Source organism: Dasypus novemcinctus, chromosome 30 (genome assembly GCF_030445035.2).
Source record: "Dasypus novemcinctus isolate mDasNov1 chromosome 30, mDasNov1.1.hap2, whole genome shotgun sequence".
Taxonomy (NCBI): Eukaryota; Metazoa; Chordata; class Mammalia; order Cingulata; family Dasypodidae; genus Dasypus; species Dasypus novemcinctus.
The window spans coordinates 40,124,771-40,143,960 of NC_080702.1; the positions used below are offsets into that span (position 1 = coordinate 40,124,771).

General features: G+C 36.9%; 1 protein-coding gene across 1 annotated transcript in view; it reads left to right on the forward strand.

Moving 5' to 3' along the window:
* The window catches only part of LOC131276718 (vomeronasal type-2 receptor 116-like), a 60,144-nt gene that overhangs the window by 20,502 nt on the left and 20,452 nt on the right, over positions 1 to 19,190 (forward strand). The window contains exons 2-5 of the mRNA XM_058290254.2: positions 3,244 to 3,535; positions 4,021 to 4,827; positions 12,803 to 13,030; positions 13,388 to 13,511. Coding sequence (XP_058146237.2) covers positions 3,244 to 3,535; positions 4,021 to 4,827; positions 12,803 to 13,030; positions 13,388 to 13,511 — 1,451 coding nt within the window. The remainder of the gene's footprint in view (positions 1 to 3,243; positions 3,536 to 4,020; positions 4,828 to 12,802; positions 13,031 to 13,387; positions 13,512 to 19,190) is intronic.

Here is a 19,190-nt window from a genome sequence, read left to right on the forward strand (position 1 = left end):
ATTGTGGCTAATTAAAAATTGCAGTTACTGCTTTTGGTAAATCAAATTCTGCTTTTAGTGTTCTCAATTATTTTCCCTAATTTCCTGAACTTCTCATGCTTTCAGGAAACTTCTAAAATTGTATTAACATGACGTTTAATGTAGCTCCCTGAATTTTTATAATTTTTTATCAACTTACATACAACCTCCAAAGTTTCCATTTTAAGCACTGTCAAGTCTACAATTCAGTGGAATTAATGGCATTCACAATGTTGGGATACCGTCAACAGCATCCCTTACCCCAACCTTTCATCATCTCTAACAGAAAATACTTGCCCAATTAGAAACAATTTCCCCTTCCCTCATCTGCTGGGCCCTGGTAACTTATCTACTGTGTTAGCTTTATTTAAGAAATCAATTTTTGACACGTATTAATAAAGCAAAAATTTATTCAAAGTGTACACTTGTATACTCACATATTTGTGCATGTATCACACCAATAATTATGAGAACATTTTCATTATTCTAGGAATATTAATAATAACAAAAAGCAAAAACAGGAAAACTCATCACTGCTCAATCTTTCTATGCTTCTTCTACTGTGTCTAGCAGCTATTCTGTTTTTATTTAGTTCATTGGAATTTATATTTTATAGAAATGGTTTTAAACATGCAATATCACCCATATTCATATTTCTCATGAGGTTTTACTATGTTATATAACCCAATGATAATTTTTTTTAGTTAACCTTCTAGTAATGTACATGTACTTCGATTTTACTTTTCATCCTTAATCATACCCACATAAAAGCTCTGTACTAGTTACTAACACTATGATGTGTTTTTCCACTACTATTCATTTCCAAAGATTTACAAGCAACTTTTTAACAATTCAGGAATTTGTTAAAAACTGTCCATTCCCTACTCTCATTCTATTTTCTAATTATTAACTCCATGATTTTATACAACATATTTAGTTCATAATAACCCCATCATACAATATTTATCCTGTGTTAACTTTTATAGAAATTTTGTAGATTTGTTTGTTTCTTTGCAATATTGTTTTCAATGTTTTTACATTCCTTGATAAGAGATTTATAATCTTATCCACAGGAGATGCAGGAATGTTTAAATCTATTACTATCATATATATCTTCCCAAAAAGCTTCTATAAGCTGTTGGTATAATATTGAAAAACCATTGACTGTTCTATATTTCTTTGAGTACCATCTTATCAAGTACATTACCTTATCACATTTACTATTGGAGTTCCTATGTGAACAACCTTATCCACAGCAAAATACTGTGACTCATTACTCTTTCCATTATTTTTCACCTGTTATTTTATTGCATTATCTAATTGACTAGAAATTCCAACAAGGTACTTATTCTGGCACCTACAGAACTTATACATATTCTTGATTTTAAAAGGAGTGCTTTTTGTGCATGGAATCTTTAGCAATATTCATCCAACCATACATGAGGAAAATGACAGTCATAAGTAAATTTGGCTAATAGTGAGGATTCATTCAGACTGCAAGGAGAGAGTATGGAATGTGGAGATGAGTCCCTGGGTGGGGGTGATTCAACCATTCCTGACTTTCACCTACTTTCAGCTGTGATTGACTGTCTCTGATTTAGGCAAAGTCTATATTCTAATGTTAAGAGGGTTTGTGCTTTTAAGCATATTCAGTAACAACTCTTCTCCTAAAATAATATGTTCAGTGAGAAGTTGTTCAATTTTCTTAAATTATTTCTCTCTTTTTCAGTATTGTGAAAGCTTTTCTCACTAGGTAATTCAATTTATTTTCATAAAGCCTGTACCATGCTTTTCTATATTTTTATTTACAAGACATTTGGGGAGAGAAGGAAAATATGAAAGGCAACATATGGAATTAGAGTTAAAGGTTCCCAAGGAAGATAAGAATCAAAATAAATCAGAGGTAGATATATTTATATCAGACAAAATGGATAAGGATCAAATGCATCATTAAGAATCAAATGGCAAATTCATAATGACAAAAACACTCAAATCATTAAAATTGTATAGTCGTTGTTTTATATAATGAAGATATAAAACCCTAAGATGAATAAAGCAAAAAAGAAACAAGAAAATATAAAATCAGTTATCATAGTGGAAATTTTCAACATTTATCTCTCAAACAAATGATAACATATATCTAAGAAATATAAATTCTATTTGATAAAAGAATAACAAGTTTGATTTATTGAGCACATTTTGATACCTGTGTGCTACTACTGAAAAATATCCATTCTTGTCAAACATACAGGGTGCATTAAGCTACAGTTAGTCATATTTTAATCAAACCTGAACAAAAGGACTTTTGAAAGAAATACAAGATATTTTTATTTTTCTTGCAATTTCAGATAAAAGTAATAAAAATGAAAGGCATTTCCTTTGGTCTGGATGATGATTTCCTAATAAATAAATGGGAACTTAGTACAAGCTGCAGAAAAGATGAAAAGAATAAGGATTATTTGGAGAAAGTACCTCTGAAAAAAATCTTGATTAATTATTAATAATAGGATTTTATTTTTTTAGTTAGCAAACAGATGATAGACTTTTTAGAATTTATGATGCTGTTCGTCTTAGACTCTAAAGTTTTTCCTCTCCTATTAGGTATACATAATATTCAATTCCCCCCCTTCATCATTTTTCTTCTCCCAAATCTTCCTGTTTTGCCTGCTTCCTCCTTCACTGGGTCTCTGATGCTCTTCATAGTCCATTGAATTTTGATGATGAAAGATCCAAAACTTGGTGGGATAGATGTTTAGGCTAATAGACAGTCAGTGTTCTGTGGGTCACTCTGTCTGTCCCATCCACTTCTGCCCGTTTTGTGGATCTGATCTGTCAAGGAGATTCACATTTTAGTTGGAATTATTCCCTCTTCAAACTCATGACAATATTACTGACATTCTACAAACCATTTAATGATATATTAATATGAAAAAAGTATTTTGGATCCAGAATTAAAGAACAAATCCTCCCATGAATTTTGGTCTGCTTTTCCACTCATTACACTTTCCATTGTATCTCCTCACACCTTTCCCCACATAGGTTGAATTCAGTTAGGGCTTTACAGAAATTTTTAGGTTTTAGCATTAGCTAAAATTCTGTGGATTCAGAAGACCCAGACTAGAATGACTTCAGTGTGTTTTCCTCCTTAATCTGGACATTGAATTGGATTGGTAGATAATCATGATTTGTGTCTTTCGCCTACATATCCCTGTGCCCACCACAAAGGTTTCTAACCAAGAACTACCAGTATGTTCTGGCCATGCTTTTTGCCATCGAAGAGATCAACAGGAACCCCGATCTATTACCCAATATTTCCCTGGGATTTGATATCTATAATGGCCTGCACAGTGAACAGAGGACTTTGGAAAGTCCCATCATTTGGCAATCTGGGCTGGACAAGTACAACCCTAATTACAACTGTAGGAAAGAAAGCAAGTCGGTAGCAGCCCTTACAGGAATAACATGGGCACTTTCCGTTCAGGTTGGGACACTGCTGGAACTCTACAAAATTCCACAGGTAAGCCTGGGTGGAGTGGGGGGAGATTAAATCAAGTATCCTTTGTTGCAATTTTCAGGAAACTTAAAAAGAAAGTTCAAATATGGAATCTTGTTTGTGCATCTCTGAAAGGGTGTGACCATTATACAGAGAGTTGGTGGGATGTTCACATGACCTTTATATGGAACAGATATAAATGAAAGGGAGGTGAGGGACATGAGGGGTATGGGAACCTCATATGTTTTGAATGTAACATTTAAAAAAGATAAGGAAGGGGAAAAAAAAAAAAAACAGGCAAGGGGGGAAGAGACAAAGGAGTTCCCCAGACCTCAAATACTGATGAATTATTTTCTAGAACTCTCCCAGGAATTAGAAGATGATTAGAAAATAGAAAGTACAAGTCTTTCCTTCTCTTTTTCTAAGAATGCTTAATATTTATTGAATTTGAGAGGGTAGTTCACCAAATCTCTTCTTCATATGGATTTATTTTTTTCCTTACCCCTTAGCTTACCTACGGCTTTTATGATCCTAATCTGAGTGACGATGGCCAGTTTCCATCAATCTATCAGATGGCTCCCAAGGATACCTCTTTGGCCCTTGGCATGGTTTCACTGATGCTGCATTTCAACTGGACCTGGGTGGGGCTAGTCATCTCAGAAGACAAGAGAGGTATCCAGTTTCTATGGGACTTGAGAGAAAAGATGGACAGAAATGGAATCTGTGCAGCCTTTGTGGAAATGATCCGCGTCACTGAGAGATCATATTTCTCATTTGACTGGCCATATCATTTACGTATCAAAGAATCATCAGCAAAAGTGGTTGTCATTTATTGTGACTCTGACTCATTAATGGGTTTGAGTTTTTGTAGATGGAGATTGTTAGTGATAGGGAAAGTCTGGATCACAACCTCGAATTGGGATTTTACCACAAGTGAAAGAGACTTTTTCCTTGACTCATTCCATGGGACTCTCATTTTTTCACAGCACCATGGTGAGATACCGGGTTTCAAAACTTTTATCCAGACTGTTAACCCTGTAAAATACCCAGAAGACTTTTACCTTACTAAATTGTGGTTCATCTCTTTTGATTGCTTGCTTTCTGAATCTGACTGTAACACTCTGGAAAATTGTCCTCCCAATGCCTCCTTGGAGTTGATGCCTTGGTGGCAGTTTGACAAGGACATGAATGAAGGAAGTTATAATGTATATAATGCAGTGTATGCTGTAGCTCAGAGCCTTCAGGAAATGCTTCTTCAACGAGTAGAAATGCAGTCAGTGGAAAATGGAGATGGGCTTATTGTTGAGCCTTGGCAGGTAATGTCTCTTCCATTTGATAGCATGTATTTTTAAGAACATATAATAAATGTGACTTTCTTAGAGTGCCATATGTGCTCAAGTTTATAGATTAGGGTTCTTTTTCCGAAAGCCCAGAATTCACTGTACTTGTTTTAGTGTCTAGGAAGTAAATTTCGTCTTAGGTAGAAATGGTCATTAAAAAGAAAATGCCATTGGCACGGAGGAAATAAGTTTAGAATCAAACTCAAAATTTTTGTTACTAAGGACCTCAACATACTTCCCAACTAATGTTCTAAATAGTAAATATCAAGACATCTTCCAAGAGGCACTTAAATGAGAACAGGACTTAATTCTTTTTAGACCTTCTTAGACAGTGTTGTGTATTATACGTTTATTATCACATTTAATTCTACAACCACTTAGGTATTGACAACCATGCTTTGCAATATGATAGTCTGGGAGAATTCAAAGAGTAAATGAGTATGGTTAGGTATAACCTACCTTAAGATTTTCTGCAACCCACATCTATAGATTGTTTTATTATCTTGTCTTTGAGGTTTTCTGCACAAGCTGAGTATTATTTTCTTGATTTTATGACATGTTAGACCTCCATACATTTTATTTTATTGAAATATTCATACACAAAAATGCAAAAACAGTAAGTGTATAGTAAAAGCAATGGGCTTACAAAACAACCATGCATAGCATACATTGATCCCATACATGACAGCACCACCAATATCTTACATTGTTTTGAAACATTTGTTACAAGCTATGCAAGGGTATCATCAAAATATTACAAATAATTACTGTCCATATCTTATATTTGGTATATTTTTCACCAAACTACTACATTATTTTTTATATTTTTTATTATAGAAGTTGTGAAGTTACAAAACAATCATACATGTGTTCAGAATTCCCATACAACATATAATCACCAACACATCACTCAGTGGTTGAATATTTAATATGGATTATGAGATAATATTATCAGACTATTATCAACAATTGTTGTCCAGAGTGTACATTTGCCAAACTTTTCCATACCTCACCATTATCAACACAGTATATTTTTGGCTTTGAGTTGAGAATATTACAGTAATGCTGATAACCACAGTCAAGGGGTCACACTAATTGTATTTTTCCCATGCTTATCCACATTCCCACCACACTGAAATAGTGACACACATCTAGAATAGCTCACAGAAGGACACCCTTACACCTGAAACATCAACCATAATTGTCATCCAGCTCTGGGTTCACTGTGTTATTCAGCCCCTAGATTATTCTCTAGTTTCATTTGACTTTTATGTCCCTAGACTACCCTTTCAGCCACAATCCCATTTACAAATCAGCTACTACTCATTTTAATATGTTACCAATACCTATATCCATTTCTGGACTTTTAGAGTCAAGTTAATTAAAATTCAATGTACATTAAGCATCAGTAATCCTTTTCAGTCCTCCTCTCATCTCCTAATAACTTCTATTTAGAATTTATCTCCGTGCATTTATTTTTCATATGTAGTTCATATTGATAAGAATATGCAATATTTGTCCTTTTTTCTGACTTACTTCATGTAGCATAATGTCTTCAAGATTCATCCATATTATCATGAGTGTCCCAATTTCATTTCTTCTTAACACAGCATTGTATTCCAGCATATGTATATACCTGACTTTGTTTATCATACATTGGTTGATGGACACTTGGGTCATTTTCACCTTTTGGTAATTGTGAATAATGCCACTATGAACATTGGTGTGCAGATGTTTGTGTGTCTCACAATATTCAGTTCTTCTAGTTATATTCCTAGTTAAGGAATGCTGGGTCATACAGCAGTTCTATATTTAAATTCCTAAGGAACTGCCAAACTGTCTTCCACAGAGAATGTACCATTTTACAGTCCCACTGACAGTGGAGTGCTCCTATTTCTCCACATCCTCCCAGCACTTATTGTATTCTGATTTAAGAAATAATGACTGTTCTATTAGGTGTGAGATAATACCTCATTGTCATTTTGATTTACATTTCCCTGATAGTTAGTGTCATGGAACTTTTTTAATGTTCTTTTCGTCCATTTGAATTTCCAATATCCTCTTTGGAGAAAAGGCTTTTTAAATCTTTAGCTCATTTTTAATTTGGATCCTTTCCTGTTTTACTGTTGAGTTGAATGATCTCTTTAAATTGAATGGAAATTATATCTTTATGAGATATCTTGTTTCCAAATATTTTCTCTCATTTAACAGGCTGCCTTTTCAGCTTCCTGGCAATTTCCTTTGAATCACAAAAGTGTTTAGGTTTCAGGATGTCTCATTTACCCATATTTTTCTTTGATGCTTGTGCTTTCAGTGTAAGGTTTAAGAATGCATCGCTTACTTCCAGATCTTGAAGACATTTTTCAACATTTCCCTGAGAAGCTTTATGGGTTTTGCTTTCCTTTCACCCATTTTTTGTTAATTTTTGTACAATGTATGAGATAGGCATCCTGTTTCTTTATTTTGGCTATGGATATCCAGTCTCCCAGCACCTTTTGCTGAATAGACTGTTTTGCCCCACAGGGTGGGTTCTCAAAAATCACTGGACCATAGATGTGAGGGTCAGTTTCTAAACAGTCAGTTCATTTCCGTTGGTCTCTGTGTGTATCTTTATGCCTGTTCCATGATATTCTTACCACTGTAGTTAAGTAATATGATTTTAAGTATGTATGTGAGGGTCCTCTAACTTCACTTTTCTTTTTGAACATGTTTCTGGCCATTTGTGGATTCTTACCCTTCCAAATAAAATTTTGTAATCGTGTTTTCTACTTTTTTGAAAAAACGCTGGTGGAATTCTTATTGGGATTGCATTAAATCTGCATAACAATTTGGTTAAATTGGCATCTTAATTATATATAGTCTTCCAATCCATGAACATGGAAAGATCTTCCAATTTTTTATGTCTTTTTAAAAATTCTCTTAACAATGCATTATAGTTTTATGAATATGTGTTTTACTTTATGTTGAAATTTATTCCTAAATATGAGATTCTCTTATTTGCTATTTTAAATGGAATTTTTTTACTTCATCCTTCCAATTGTGACATTACAATTGTATAGACATACCACTCATTTATGCATATTGATCTTGTATCCTCACAATCTACTGAAACTTTTTATTAGCTCCTGCAACTTTATTGTAGATTTTTTGGATGTACTAGATATAAGATTATATCAACTGCAGTAGTGTAATTTGACTTCTTCCTTTTCAATTTGGATGCTTTTTATTTACTTTTTGCCTGATCATTATACCTAGAATCTGTAGCACTATATTGAAAATCAACAGTGACAGTCGGCACTCTTTTCTTCTTCATGGTCTCACTTTGAAAGCTTTCAGTCTTTCATCTTTGACTACAATGTTAGCTGAAGGTTTTTCATATATGGCCATTATCATGTTAAGAAAGTTTCCTTGAATTCCTATCTTCTGTAATTTTTTTTTATTTAGAAGAGATGCTTTGTTTTGTTAAATGTCTTTACTGCATCAATCAATAAAGTCATATGATTTTTCCTCTTTGATTTATTCATATGCTGTGTTATCTTGATTGTTTTTCTGGTGTTGGACCACACTTTCATGCTTCTTTAACACCCACTTGATCATAATGAATAATTCTTTTAATGTGTCAATGAATTCAATTATCCAGTGTTTTGTTGAGGATATTTGCATCTATACTCATTAGAGAAATGGGGTTGTAATTTTCTTTTTTTCCAAAAATCTTTATCTGGCTTTGCTATGAGGGTGATATTGACTTCCTAGAATGAGTTTGGAATCATTGCTTGTTGTTCAAACTTTTGGAGACACTTGAGTAAGATTCCTATTAAATTTTCTTTGAATGCTAGGAAGAACTCACCTGTGAAACCAGCTGGTCATGGGATTTTCATTTTGGTGTGTGTTTGTTGTTGTTGTTTTAATGAGCGCTTCAATCTCTTTATTTGTGATTAGTTTGTTGAGGTCTTCTATTTCATTTAGAAACAGCATAGTTTGTACATTCCTAGGAATTTATTACTTTCCTCTAAATTGTCTGGTTTTCTGGCATACAATTGTTCATAGGATCCCCTTATGCTGTCTTTTATTTCTATGTGGTTGATAGTAATGTCTGCATTTTCATTTTGTAATTCATTTATTTGTATCTTCTCTATTTTTTCCTCTAGCAGTGTACATATGTGTTTGTCAATTTTGTTTATCTTCCTGAAGAACCAAATTTTGGTTTTGTTAATTCTATCTACTTTTTCTGTTGTTGTTGTCAAATTCATTTATTTCTCTTCTCATCTTTCTTATTTTTTTCCTTCTACTTGCTTTGTCACTACTTTGCTGTCCTAGTTTCTCCAGCTGAGGGGTTAGCTTATTCACTTTAACTCTTTCTTCCTTTAAATGTAAGCATTGAGGACTTTAAACTTCCTTCTCAGCACTGCCTGGATTGCATCCAATATGTTCAGATATATTGTGTTCCTATTTCCATTCATGTCATTCTATTTGTGGATTTACTAAAACTTTCATATTTGACCCCCAGATTATTTAATAATGTGATGTCTAATGTTCACATATTTGTAAATTTCCCACTTTTCTGCCTCTTGTGAATTTCCAACTTCATTCCATTATTATAAGAGAAAGTGTTTTGTATAATTTAGATCTTGTTGAATTTATTGAGATCTGCTTTGTGATCCATCATACAGTCTTTCTGAAAAAAGATCCATGAGCACTTGAAAGGAATGTGTACCCTGCTGTATGTGGATGCATTGCACTGTGTATGTCCAGTGGATTTAAACCATTTGTCATATTATTAAAGCTCTTTGTTTCTTCATGGATCCTCTGTGCAAATGCTCTCTCCAATGCTGAGAGTGGTGTATTGAAGTCTCCACTATGATTGTAGAACTAACTTTACTTCTTTCAGTTTTGCCCTGTACCTTGGGACATATTGCTTAGGTCTACATTCATTTTTGACTATTACTTCTTCATGGTGTATTGTACATTTTATTAATATATAATGTCCTTCCTTGACTGTAATGAAAACTTTGCTTTTAAAGTCTATTCCATCCAATATGAGTAGAGCTGCTCAAGCATTCTTTTTTTGTTTACTGCATGCAGGGAATATCTTTTTCCAGTCTTTCATGTTCAATCTCTTTGTATCTGGGTTTTAAGGTGAGACTCTTGCAGACAACCTATAAATGGCTCTCCTTTTCTTATCCATTCCATCATTCTGTGACTTTTGACTGGGTCTTTAATCCATGAATATTTAATGTTATTCCAGTAAAATCAGTTCTTATTTAACCCTTTTTAAGCTTTGGGTTTTATCAATCATATTTTATTTTCACCACACTTTTGGCACTTTTACTTAATTACACTGATATAATCTTCATTTCTAGAGTCTCTTTCAAGACTGTTTCCTTTTTTTTCTTTTCAGACTCTAGCACTCTCTTGAGTATTTCCTATAATGCTAGTCTCTGTAATACAATCTCTCAGCTACTGTTTTTCTATGGCTCTTCTAATCACACCCTCATTTTTGAAAGACAGTCTCACCATATATAAAGTCTTAGCTGGTATTTTTTCTCCTGCAGTATCTTAAATATATCATTTCACTTTCTTATTTTATCCATTGTTTTCAAGGAGAAATCATCAATTTTATTTGGTATCCCTTTTATGTTATATATCACTTTTCTTTTACTGCTCTCAGAATTCCATTGTTGTTTTTGGTATTTGACATTCTGATTACTGTATGTTTTGGAGGTGGTTTATTTGGATTTATTCAGATGGCAGTATATTGTGCATCTTGGACATGGGTATCTAAGTCTTTCAATAGTGTTGTGAAATTTTCTACTATTATTTCTTCAAATAATCCTGTCCCTTTTCCCTTATCTTCTCCTGCTGGAAAACAAATGATATGTATCGTTCCATGTCTCTTTCTGCCATTTGGTTGAATGAGACTCAGTTAATTATTTCTGTTCTTTCCTATCTTTGTTCTTTTGTATGTTTACTTTTAGAAGTGATACCTTCAAGTTCAATGAACTTTTCTTCTCCCTCCTCAAATCTGATGTTATATGTCTCCAGTGTGTGTTTAATTTCATTTATTGAATCATTCTCATAGGATCTGTAGTTTTTCGATGAATATTTTCAAATTTTTCTTTGTGCTCACACAGTGTCTTCTTAATATCCTTAATTCCTTTATTCACCTCATTGAATTTATTACGGAGATTTGTTTGAAGTCTAGGATTAGTAGTGTCAAATCCTTTGTCATCTGGAGGGTTATATTGCTCCTTTAAATAGCTCATATCTTCCTCTTTCTTGTTATGGATTGTATTCTTTTTGATTGTTTGTTGTTTTGTTACCTTGGCATCTGGCTTACAAGATTTATTTATAATGGATGCAGGTTCTGCTTTTACTCTAGACCCTTGTTGCCTTTTCTCTTTTGGTGGTGTCGTAGTAGAAGCTGAGGATGAACTTGATGCTGTAAGCTTGTAGGTGTAAGCTGCTTTTGTTGCCCTGGTGCTGATTAAGCTTCTCCAATATTTCTTCTCTGCCTTGTGTAGGGACAGAACCTCAGCCGCATAATAATCCAAGTTGTTCAGGCAAAGTTTATCTGTAGTTGCGCAAGGAGACTGATGAAACATCAGGACCCTTCCTCCCCTGGTAGGGTGGGGGTAGAGATTCAGGTATGGGCTTCAATCTATACCATGTAGATTCAAAATGTGAGGCCAAGGTAGACTGACATAGCTCCAGGACCTCTCCCTGCTGGGGGTGGGGAATGACCTCCTGGAGTGCCAAACAATCATATTCATTTGGTCCAAATATGGCTGCAGTTGCCCTGAGGAACTGCTGTTTAGGGGGTGAGACCAGAATCACTGAAACCCCCCAGTTTAGTCTGTGCCTACCAATACCTGGAGTGGCTGAGGAAACACCAGTGCCCTCTAAATCTTGGAGCATGTGGGGGTGGATCCAGAGGCAACTAACAGTTCATTCCATGCATGCCAGAAGTGCCTTCCATTGCCCAGAGAGACTGAGAAAATGCCAGCATGCTCCTATCCTTTTGGGTCACAGGAGTGTACCCACAGGTGACCAAATGTTCAGACCATGCAACCTGAAAGTGCCTGCCATTGCCTGGAAAGGCTGTGGAAACATCAGTACCTTCCTTAACTATTGAAAGTTGGGGGCAGATCAAAAGATCCTCACCAGTTCAGTCTACGCAATCCAAAAGTGCCTACCATTGCCCAGAAAGGCTGAGGAAAACCAGGTCCCCTCCTATCCTATTTGGGGAGCAAAGGTGAAGATGGAATTGAAAGTGATTACAAAACAGCAGGTCCAAGCCTTCCAACTATTCATTCTGTACTTGTCAAAATCACCTGTGGTTAAAGAGAGAGGTTGGTCCAGGTCTCCCCAGCTCCCTCCCTGTCAGAGCTGGGGCTGGAGCCTAGGCTAGGGCTGCTATTCAATTCTGGTGGAAAGAAGCCAGTCCATGCCTTCACTGTGATTTTCTGTCAACCCTGCCTTCCATCATGCCAGAGAGATTTAAAAGGGAGGCTACTGTTCTTTTTCTGACTTGGGCAGTTTCAAACTTTAGCTGTTCTTAGGATTATACTTTATCCAGTTGAGTTTAATAATCAGCAGCTGAAGTTGACACCAAGTCTCTTCCTCTGCCATTTTTTCAAAGTGGTGCTTCCAATTTCAAAGATGTTGCAGGCTGCTCCACAGTCCTCCAGGTACTCCCAAAACAGGTGCTTTAGATAGTTCTGGGTGCTTCTTAATTGCCTTGTAAGACAAGCTGACGTTTGTAACTCCTTACTTGGCCACCATATTTTCCCATCTTCCCTCCATTCACTTTTATTTCTTTTAGTTCATTAGATGTTAATAATTAATTTGCATTTTGAAGCAGGGCTCACATAGGTTCATGTATGTTCCCTAATTTGGGTTTTCAATCTCTAATCTTTCGACAAACTCCCTCACAAAATGATGTCTCGTTTAGCTGAACCCATTTCTGAAAAACATACAATTTAAAAATCCTGTTTGTGACCGCATGATTTTGGATGAGGCAAGGAATTTGGATGCCCGGTTTGACATTCTTAACTTTTGGAAATTCCCAGAAAGTTTTGCTCTAAAAGTTAAAGTAGGACAGTTTGCCTCAGATGTGCCACACGATCAACAATTTTCAATATCTGAGGAGATGATTGAGTGGAACACAGGATTTTCAGAGGTGAGTATGTCTCAATCATCATATTTTGTGTTACATATAAGAAAATCTCTTTATAGGGGATTTCTTCCTCCTTACTGCTTAGTAAATTGCCACATGTGGGTATTTAACATCTTGCCTTTCAACTTGAAAATTTTTCTTACCCAGTGTCAAATGGATGGTAAAAACACATTTATTCAAATAATGTGTTTGTAAATTATTATCTATTTCACATGTTACAATGAAAATGAAATCCTTCCAGATAAATTGATTTATGTATTTAAAATTTAAATTTGTGTATGAGTCAAAACCACTAGCAGTGTTATATTTTGGAGAATTATAAGTCACAGTTGTTAATACATTTTTTTATTTTCTTCCCAGACTCCCCACTCAGTATGCAGTGAGAAGTGCATTCCTGGATTCAGCAAAATCTCTCAGTTGGGAAAGCCTGCCTGCTGCTTTCTTTGTACTGCATGCCCAAAGAATGAGATTTCCAATGACACAGGTAAGTTCATACCCAGAAGAAAGTCCTACTTCTCCTTTATGTCCCCCAATTATACAAGGTCTTAAAAAGTTTCTGTAGGAAACTAGAGTCAAAATTCATCCTTCCTTCATTTAGCAATTTAATTTTATAATCAATAATATTTTCCATTGAAATGACATTCCTCTGCAATAATCTATCCTATTTAATAAGCTTTAGCCACATTGCAGGCAAAGTCATCTCTAGGAAACACTTTTTCTGAACCCACAATAGTAAACTAAGTTTCATCCTTATCCTGTAAGTAACACATTGTATTATAAGTACCTGCTCTCCATCCTGTTTGAAAGAATATTTAGATTGTATCAAAAGCTTGGGTCTTAATCATCTTCAGTTTCCCCATAACTAACCCTGAGATGAAAAACAGATGCTCAGAAAATTTGTGATGGTTTTAAGAATGAGTATTTCCATGGCGTGCTATATGAGGACAATATAGCACAGCCACAATGAATGGGTTTCACTTTCTGCTTTCTCATAGTTCACAGCTGACTGAGGGGACAAAACATAGGGATACTTTGTGAAAATCCTTAAAGCCTGCAATTAGTGCATGTATAGAGTCTTAAGGGCCTGCGATTTCATTGGGACAAGTGGTTCCAAGAAGTTTTTCATAAAGGCAGTAGCATTAGTATTATCTAAGATGAATAAAGGGACAATAAACTCTTGGCAGAATTCTTATGAATGAGAGAAAGGCAAATCACCACTGCATGTATCATCCATAGATTCAGAGAGCTGCAAAACAAAGGATCCGTATGACTAAATCATAGAAAACATTGATGATAGTGATGGAAACATAGAAATGTGACAGAAAATCAATGTGCCATCTTTTCTTGATAATACAATTCTAAAAATTAACCATATTCATGATATTACCTGTTGGAATGGCATCTTCAGTGGGGAATTTCTGATTATCATTTCTTGATTAATATGCAGTTAAATTTTCCAAAACACTATTATTTTATTTTTTGGAGATGAGTTCAGACTAATGATATAACCTTGCAATTAGTCAATTTGGGAAAATGATTCATGTACACATCGGTACAAAATAGTTTCAAGTATATGATCCATGGGCACATATAAAGAATGCATTAATCATAAACTTCAACTCCCACATGTTTGAAGATTAAGAAATATACTTTTTATCAACTCATTTAATTTAGATATTACAATAGATGTTAAGAAAATTTTGAAATTGAAAATTCTGCATTTCAATTCATTGGTATAGAGCTAAAGCTAACTATTTCAGAGAAAATTGTATAATCCTAGAATATGTAATTTTAAATAGTTTAGTATATTTATTTAAATGAAAAAAAGCTGAACATCTAAGTATTCATCAAAAATTAAAATAATAAAAACAAAGAAATCATAAATAGAAGACAAGATAGAAAATATGAATATAAGAAAGAAACATAATAAAGGACAATATAGATAGGATAAAAAGATAAATTTAACTCCAGAATTAGAAAAAAAAATTAATAATCCCTAGAATGGTGTATTAAAGAAAATTAAACTTGCAAAATATGTAATACCAGGACTTAAAAAGTTGCCTTCTGTGCAGAATTTTGTAACATAAAATGCTAGTATAAATAATTACATGCCAATACATTTGAAAATGTAAATTATATACACAAATCCCCAGAAACCTAAAAGTTATCAAAACATGTCCCAAGAAAAAATGAAATATCTCAAAAGTTTCATGTCTCCTTCAGTTATTGAATTCATAGTTCAAAACATTTTCATGCATTTTGAAATTGAGCAATGGCTTTACTGGGGAATTCCACCAAATTTTCAAGGCAAAAATAATACTTAATTACTTAAACTCTTACAAGGAATTGGAAAGAAATCGGAAAACTTCTCAATTCATTTTATGATTAGTATTTACCATATGTATCAATATCTTATAAGGTCATTACAAGATAGAAAATTTAGAGGTGTCTTGCTTTTTAAACATAAACTCACAAACTAAAGAAAAAAAATTGCAGTCTAGGTTTCCAGCTATATTTTATAAAGATGTGTTCTCATGGCAGCAAGGTAATTCAGTACATATGCCCTGAAAAGTAGAAACAGTCATCTAGATGAATGCAGGAAAACACTGAATAAAATTCAATACCCACCAGTGTTTTTAAAACAACAAAAATAGCACTTATCAAATAGGAATAGAAGGGAATCATCTTAATCCCTTAAAAGACATATCCTGAAAATTAACAAGTATTATTTGGAAGCATTTGTCCCTGGGAGATCAATAGAGACAAAAATCTACAATATTCACACAGCTACCAATACACTGGGGTTCTTTCCCAATGAAATATTGGCAGGAAAAGAATTAGAAGGAATAATTATGAGAAAGGATAAACTATAGTTGACATAATTTGTGAAGGATTTTATTGTGCAAGTCTAAAATTGGGGCGATTTTATAAATTGATATTATTGGTCTGAATACAAGCATAATATAAATCCTTCTTGTATATGGAAGTCATAGGGCTTTCTAAAATGAAATTGTCAGGATGATAGTTGCAATATCTTGAAAGTGTTAAATGCCTAAAAATAATATTAAGCAAAGTGTTGAAAGACTTCTGCACATAAAGATACAGAAAATCATTCAGAAAAATTTAAAGAAGACTAAATAAATGGACAGAAAAACCATATTCATAAGCGAAAGTATTCAATATTGTAAAGGTAGCAGTATACTTCAAATTGATTGATTCAATGCAATTGCTATTAAAATCACAACTTTTTTGAGGCAATTGAAACTTATTAAATCATTCACATGAAATCAAACAGGAGAAAAACTTAGCTAAGACAAACTTTAAGATTCTGGGGGGACGGAGCAAGATGGCTGCTGAGTGAACTTCCTGGTCACTAGCTACTGTGGGGAAACGGCTGGGCGGCGTTGGAGACTCTTTGGGACCTGCGGTCACCCCTCGGGCTGAAGTGTGGTTTGCTGGCCTGGCGGGGGAGCGGCCACGGCAGGCCAAGCCGCTGCCCCCATAATAGGGTGGCTGGTTGGACTCACCGCCACCACTGAAGGGAGCTCGGCATGGGCGCAGAGTGCCCTCGGGTCTCCCCTTCTCGGCAGCCATGCTTCCGCGGCCGCCCCTCCTCCCGGATGGCGCCACACCATGCCTGTGGGGCGGCACCCTTCTTGTTCTTTCTCCCTGTGCAGGCGCAGGGCGGAAAATTCCTGTCTGCCCTTTTCCCCTCCCCCGACAGCAGCAACAGCCAGGCGTGGGTGGAAAAATCCAGTCTGCCCTTTTCCCTCCCCCCGACAGGAGCAACAGCCAGGTGTGGGTGGGAAACTCAAGTCTGCCCTCCACCCCAGCAACAGCAGCCACCAGTCCCTAAACCCTGCCCTTTCCCCCAGCAACAGCAACAACCAATCCCTAATCACCACCCCTCCCCCGTCCAGTGCCTCCCACTGACCTTTCGCCGGCAACCAATCAGAACAGGGCATGGCTTCGACCAATCAGCCTTCCCCAGTCCCTATAAAACTGTTGCCTCTCCCTCAATAAAGTGGACTTGCGTGTTTACCTTGTCTCCACGGTAGTTCTTCTGCCATGCGCCCTCCAGTCCTGAGAGCCCCCGACAAGGGCCTGGCCTCCCTTGTCCCCAGTTCGTCGCCTGCTTCTCCGGGCGACCCCTTCGTCACCGGCTTCGCCGGGCGACCCCGTCAACCGAACCGCGCAACCCCTGTGAGACTGATCCCTCGTCTGCTGCCGGACCGACCCCTCGTCCCAAGCGGGACCGACCCCTCATCCAAAGCTGGACCGACCCCTCGTCTGCAGCCAGACCCCACCTCTATCGACCGAGCAAGCCGCCGCAGGGACCTGGCTGTTTCGGGATTTTTACTGGTCCGGAGGTGTCTGGACATCGATTGGGAGGGAAGATAACAGAGAAGATCCATCTATGAATCATATACGGACATTCCAGCTACATGTGGAGGATTCCCTCCTTGGGTAGGCAGAGCTGAGGCGTCTTGCACCGCGGTGGCGGGAGCCGGGCCCAGCGCTGAGCGGCGGCGGTGGGGGGGTGGGGGGGCCGAGCTGGGCCAAGGGGCGGCAGCCGAGGGGGCGGGGCTGAGGCAGGCCGAGCATCGAATGTCGGCGGCCGGGGGGCGGGGCCAAGGGGCAGCGGCCGTGGGGGCGGAGCCGAGCCAGGCCGAGCACTGAGCGTTGGCGGCTGGGTGGGGCGGAGCTGCGCCAAGCGGTGGCAGCCGGGGGGGCGGGGCTGAGGCGGGCCGAGCGGCAGCGGCGGGGGAGTGGGGGGGGTGGCGGAGCCAAGCCGGGCCGAGCGCAGAGCACGGCGGCTGGGGGAGCCTGGCCAAGCCCAGCGGCGGGGTTTCTGTTCTTTGTGTGTGTGTGTGTGTTTTTTGTTTGTTTGTTTTTTTGTTTTGTTTTGTTTTGTTTTTTTATCCTCTCTTTCTTGTCCCTGATCTTCTTCTTATTCTATTTTATCTTAACAATACAATAGGTCCTGCAGGAAACACCTCACATTTCATAGGTTTCCTCATCCTCCACTGTCTCATTTCTCTGTGAATAGATTAAGGCTATCTACACTACCCCCTTTCCCCTACAACTTGATATCCTCCACCATCTGCTATCTCTCCTATATCCCACTCCTCACTTTCTTTGACCCACAGAGTATCTAACTCTTAATTTCTAATACCTTTGTTTAGTTTTCCATCTGGTATCCGCCCTTGAAACTATTACCTCTCTTTTCTCTTTCCCTCTCTTACGAAAACTATAGCTTCTTAGTACGTACCACATTCCTTCCATATTCAGGCGACTACCTCATTATAGGTACTTTCCTACTACTATAACTCTACACAATTGACACGATCTAACCTCCATCCTCCCAGAACTCATATTGTTGCTTTGTTAACATATATCACCAATACTACTTTACACTTTTCCCTTCCTTACACAATTGCCTTTCGCCAGCACTAATACTTTCCTTTAAAGTGAACTTAACCAGCAATAAGAAATCGGAATAAGAGGAACAAAGGGACAAAGAGAAGATATAACACTAACGCAAAAACAGCAGCTAATTAATCTCCAAGACTAGACAAAGAAGCTAAGGAAATGATTAAACCCGTCAAGATAAAAGGATGACAAGACAGCAACAAAAAAATACAAATCAAACCAGTAATCAGGAAAACATGGCTGAATCCAATCAGCAAACTAAAAATCAAGAAGGGGAGCAGATCTTCGCACAAGCAATGAAAGATCTCAGAACATTTATCACCGACAAATTTGATGAAGTAATGAAAGAGGTTAACAACATGAAGACAACACTTGGAGGGGAAATTGCAGACATGCGCAAAAAAATAACAGATATGATGGAAATGAACACCACAATTCAAGAAATCAAAAATACACTCACAGGGCCCACTGGATGGAATGGAGGAGAGTATTGGCTATGACGTGAACCAATGTATATGAGGTGCAGAGGTGCCGAAAGATGTACTTACCAAATCCAATGGATGTGTCATGATGATGGGAACGAGTGTTGTTGGGGGGGGGGGAGAGGGGGGGTGAGGGGATGGGGTTGAATGGGACCTCACATATATACTTTTAATGTAATATTATTACAAAGTCAATAAAAAATTAAAAAATTAAAAAAAATACACTTGCAGCTAATATCAGCAGACTA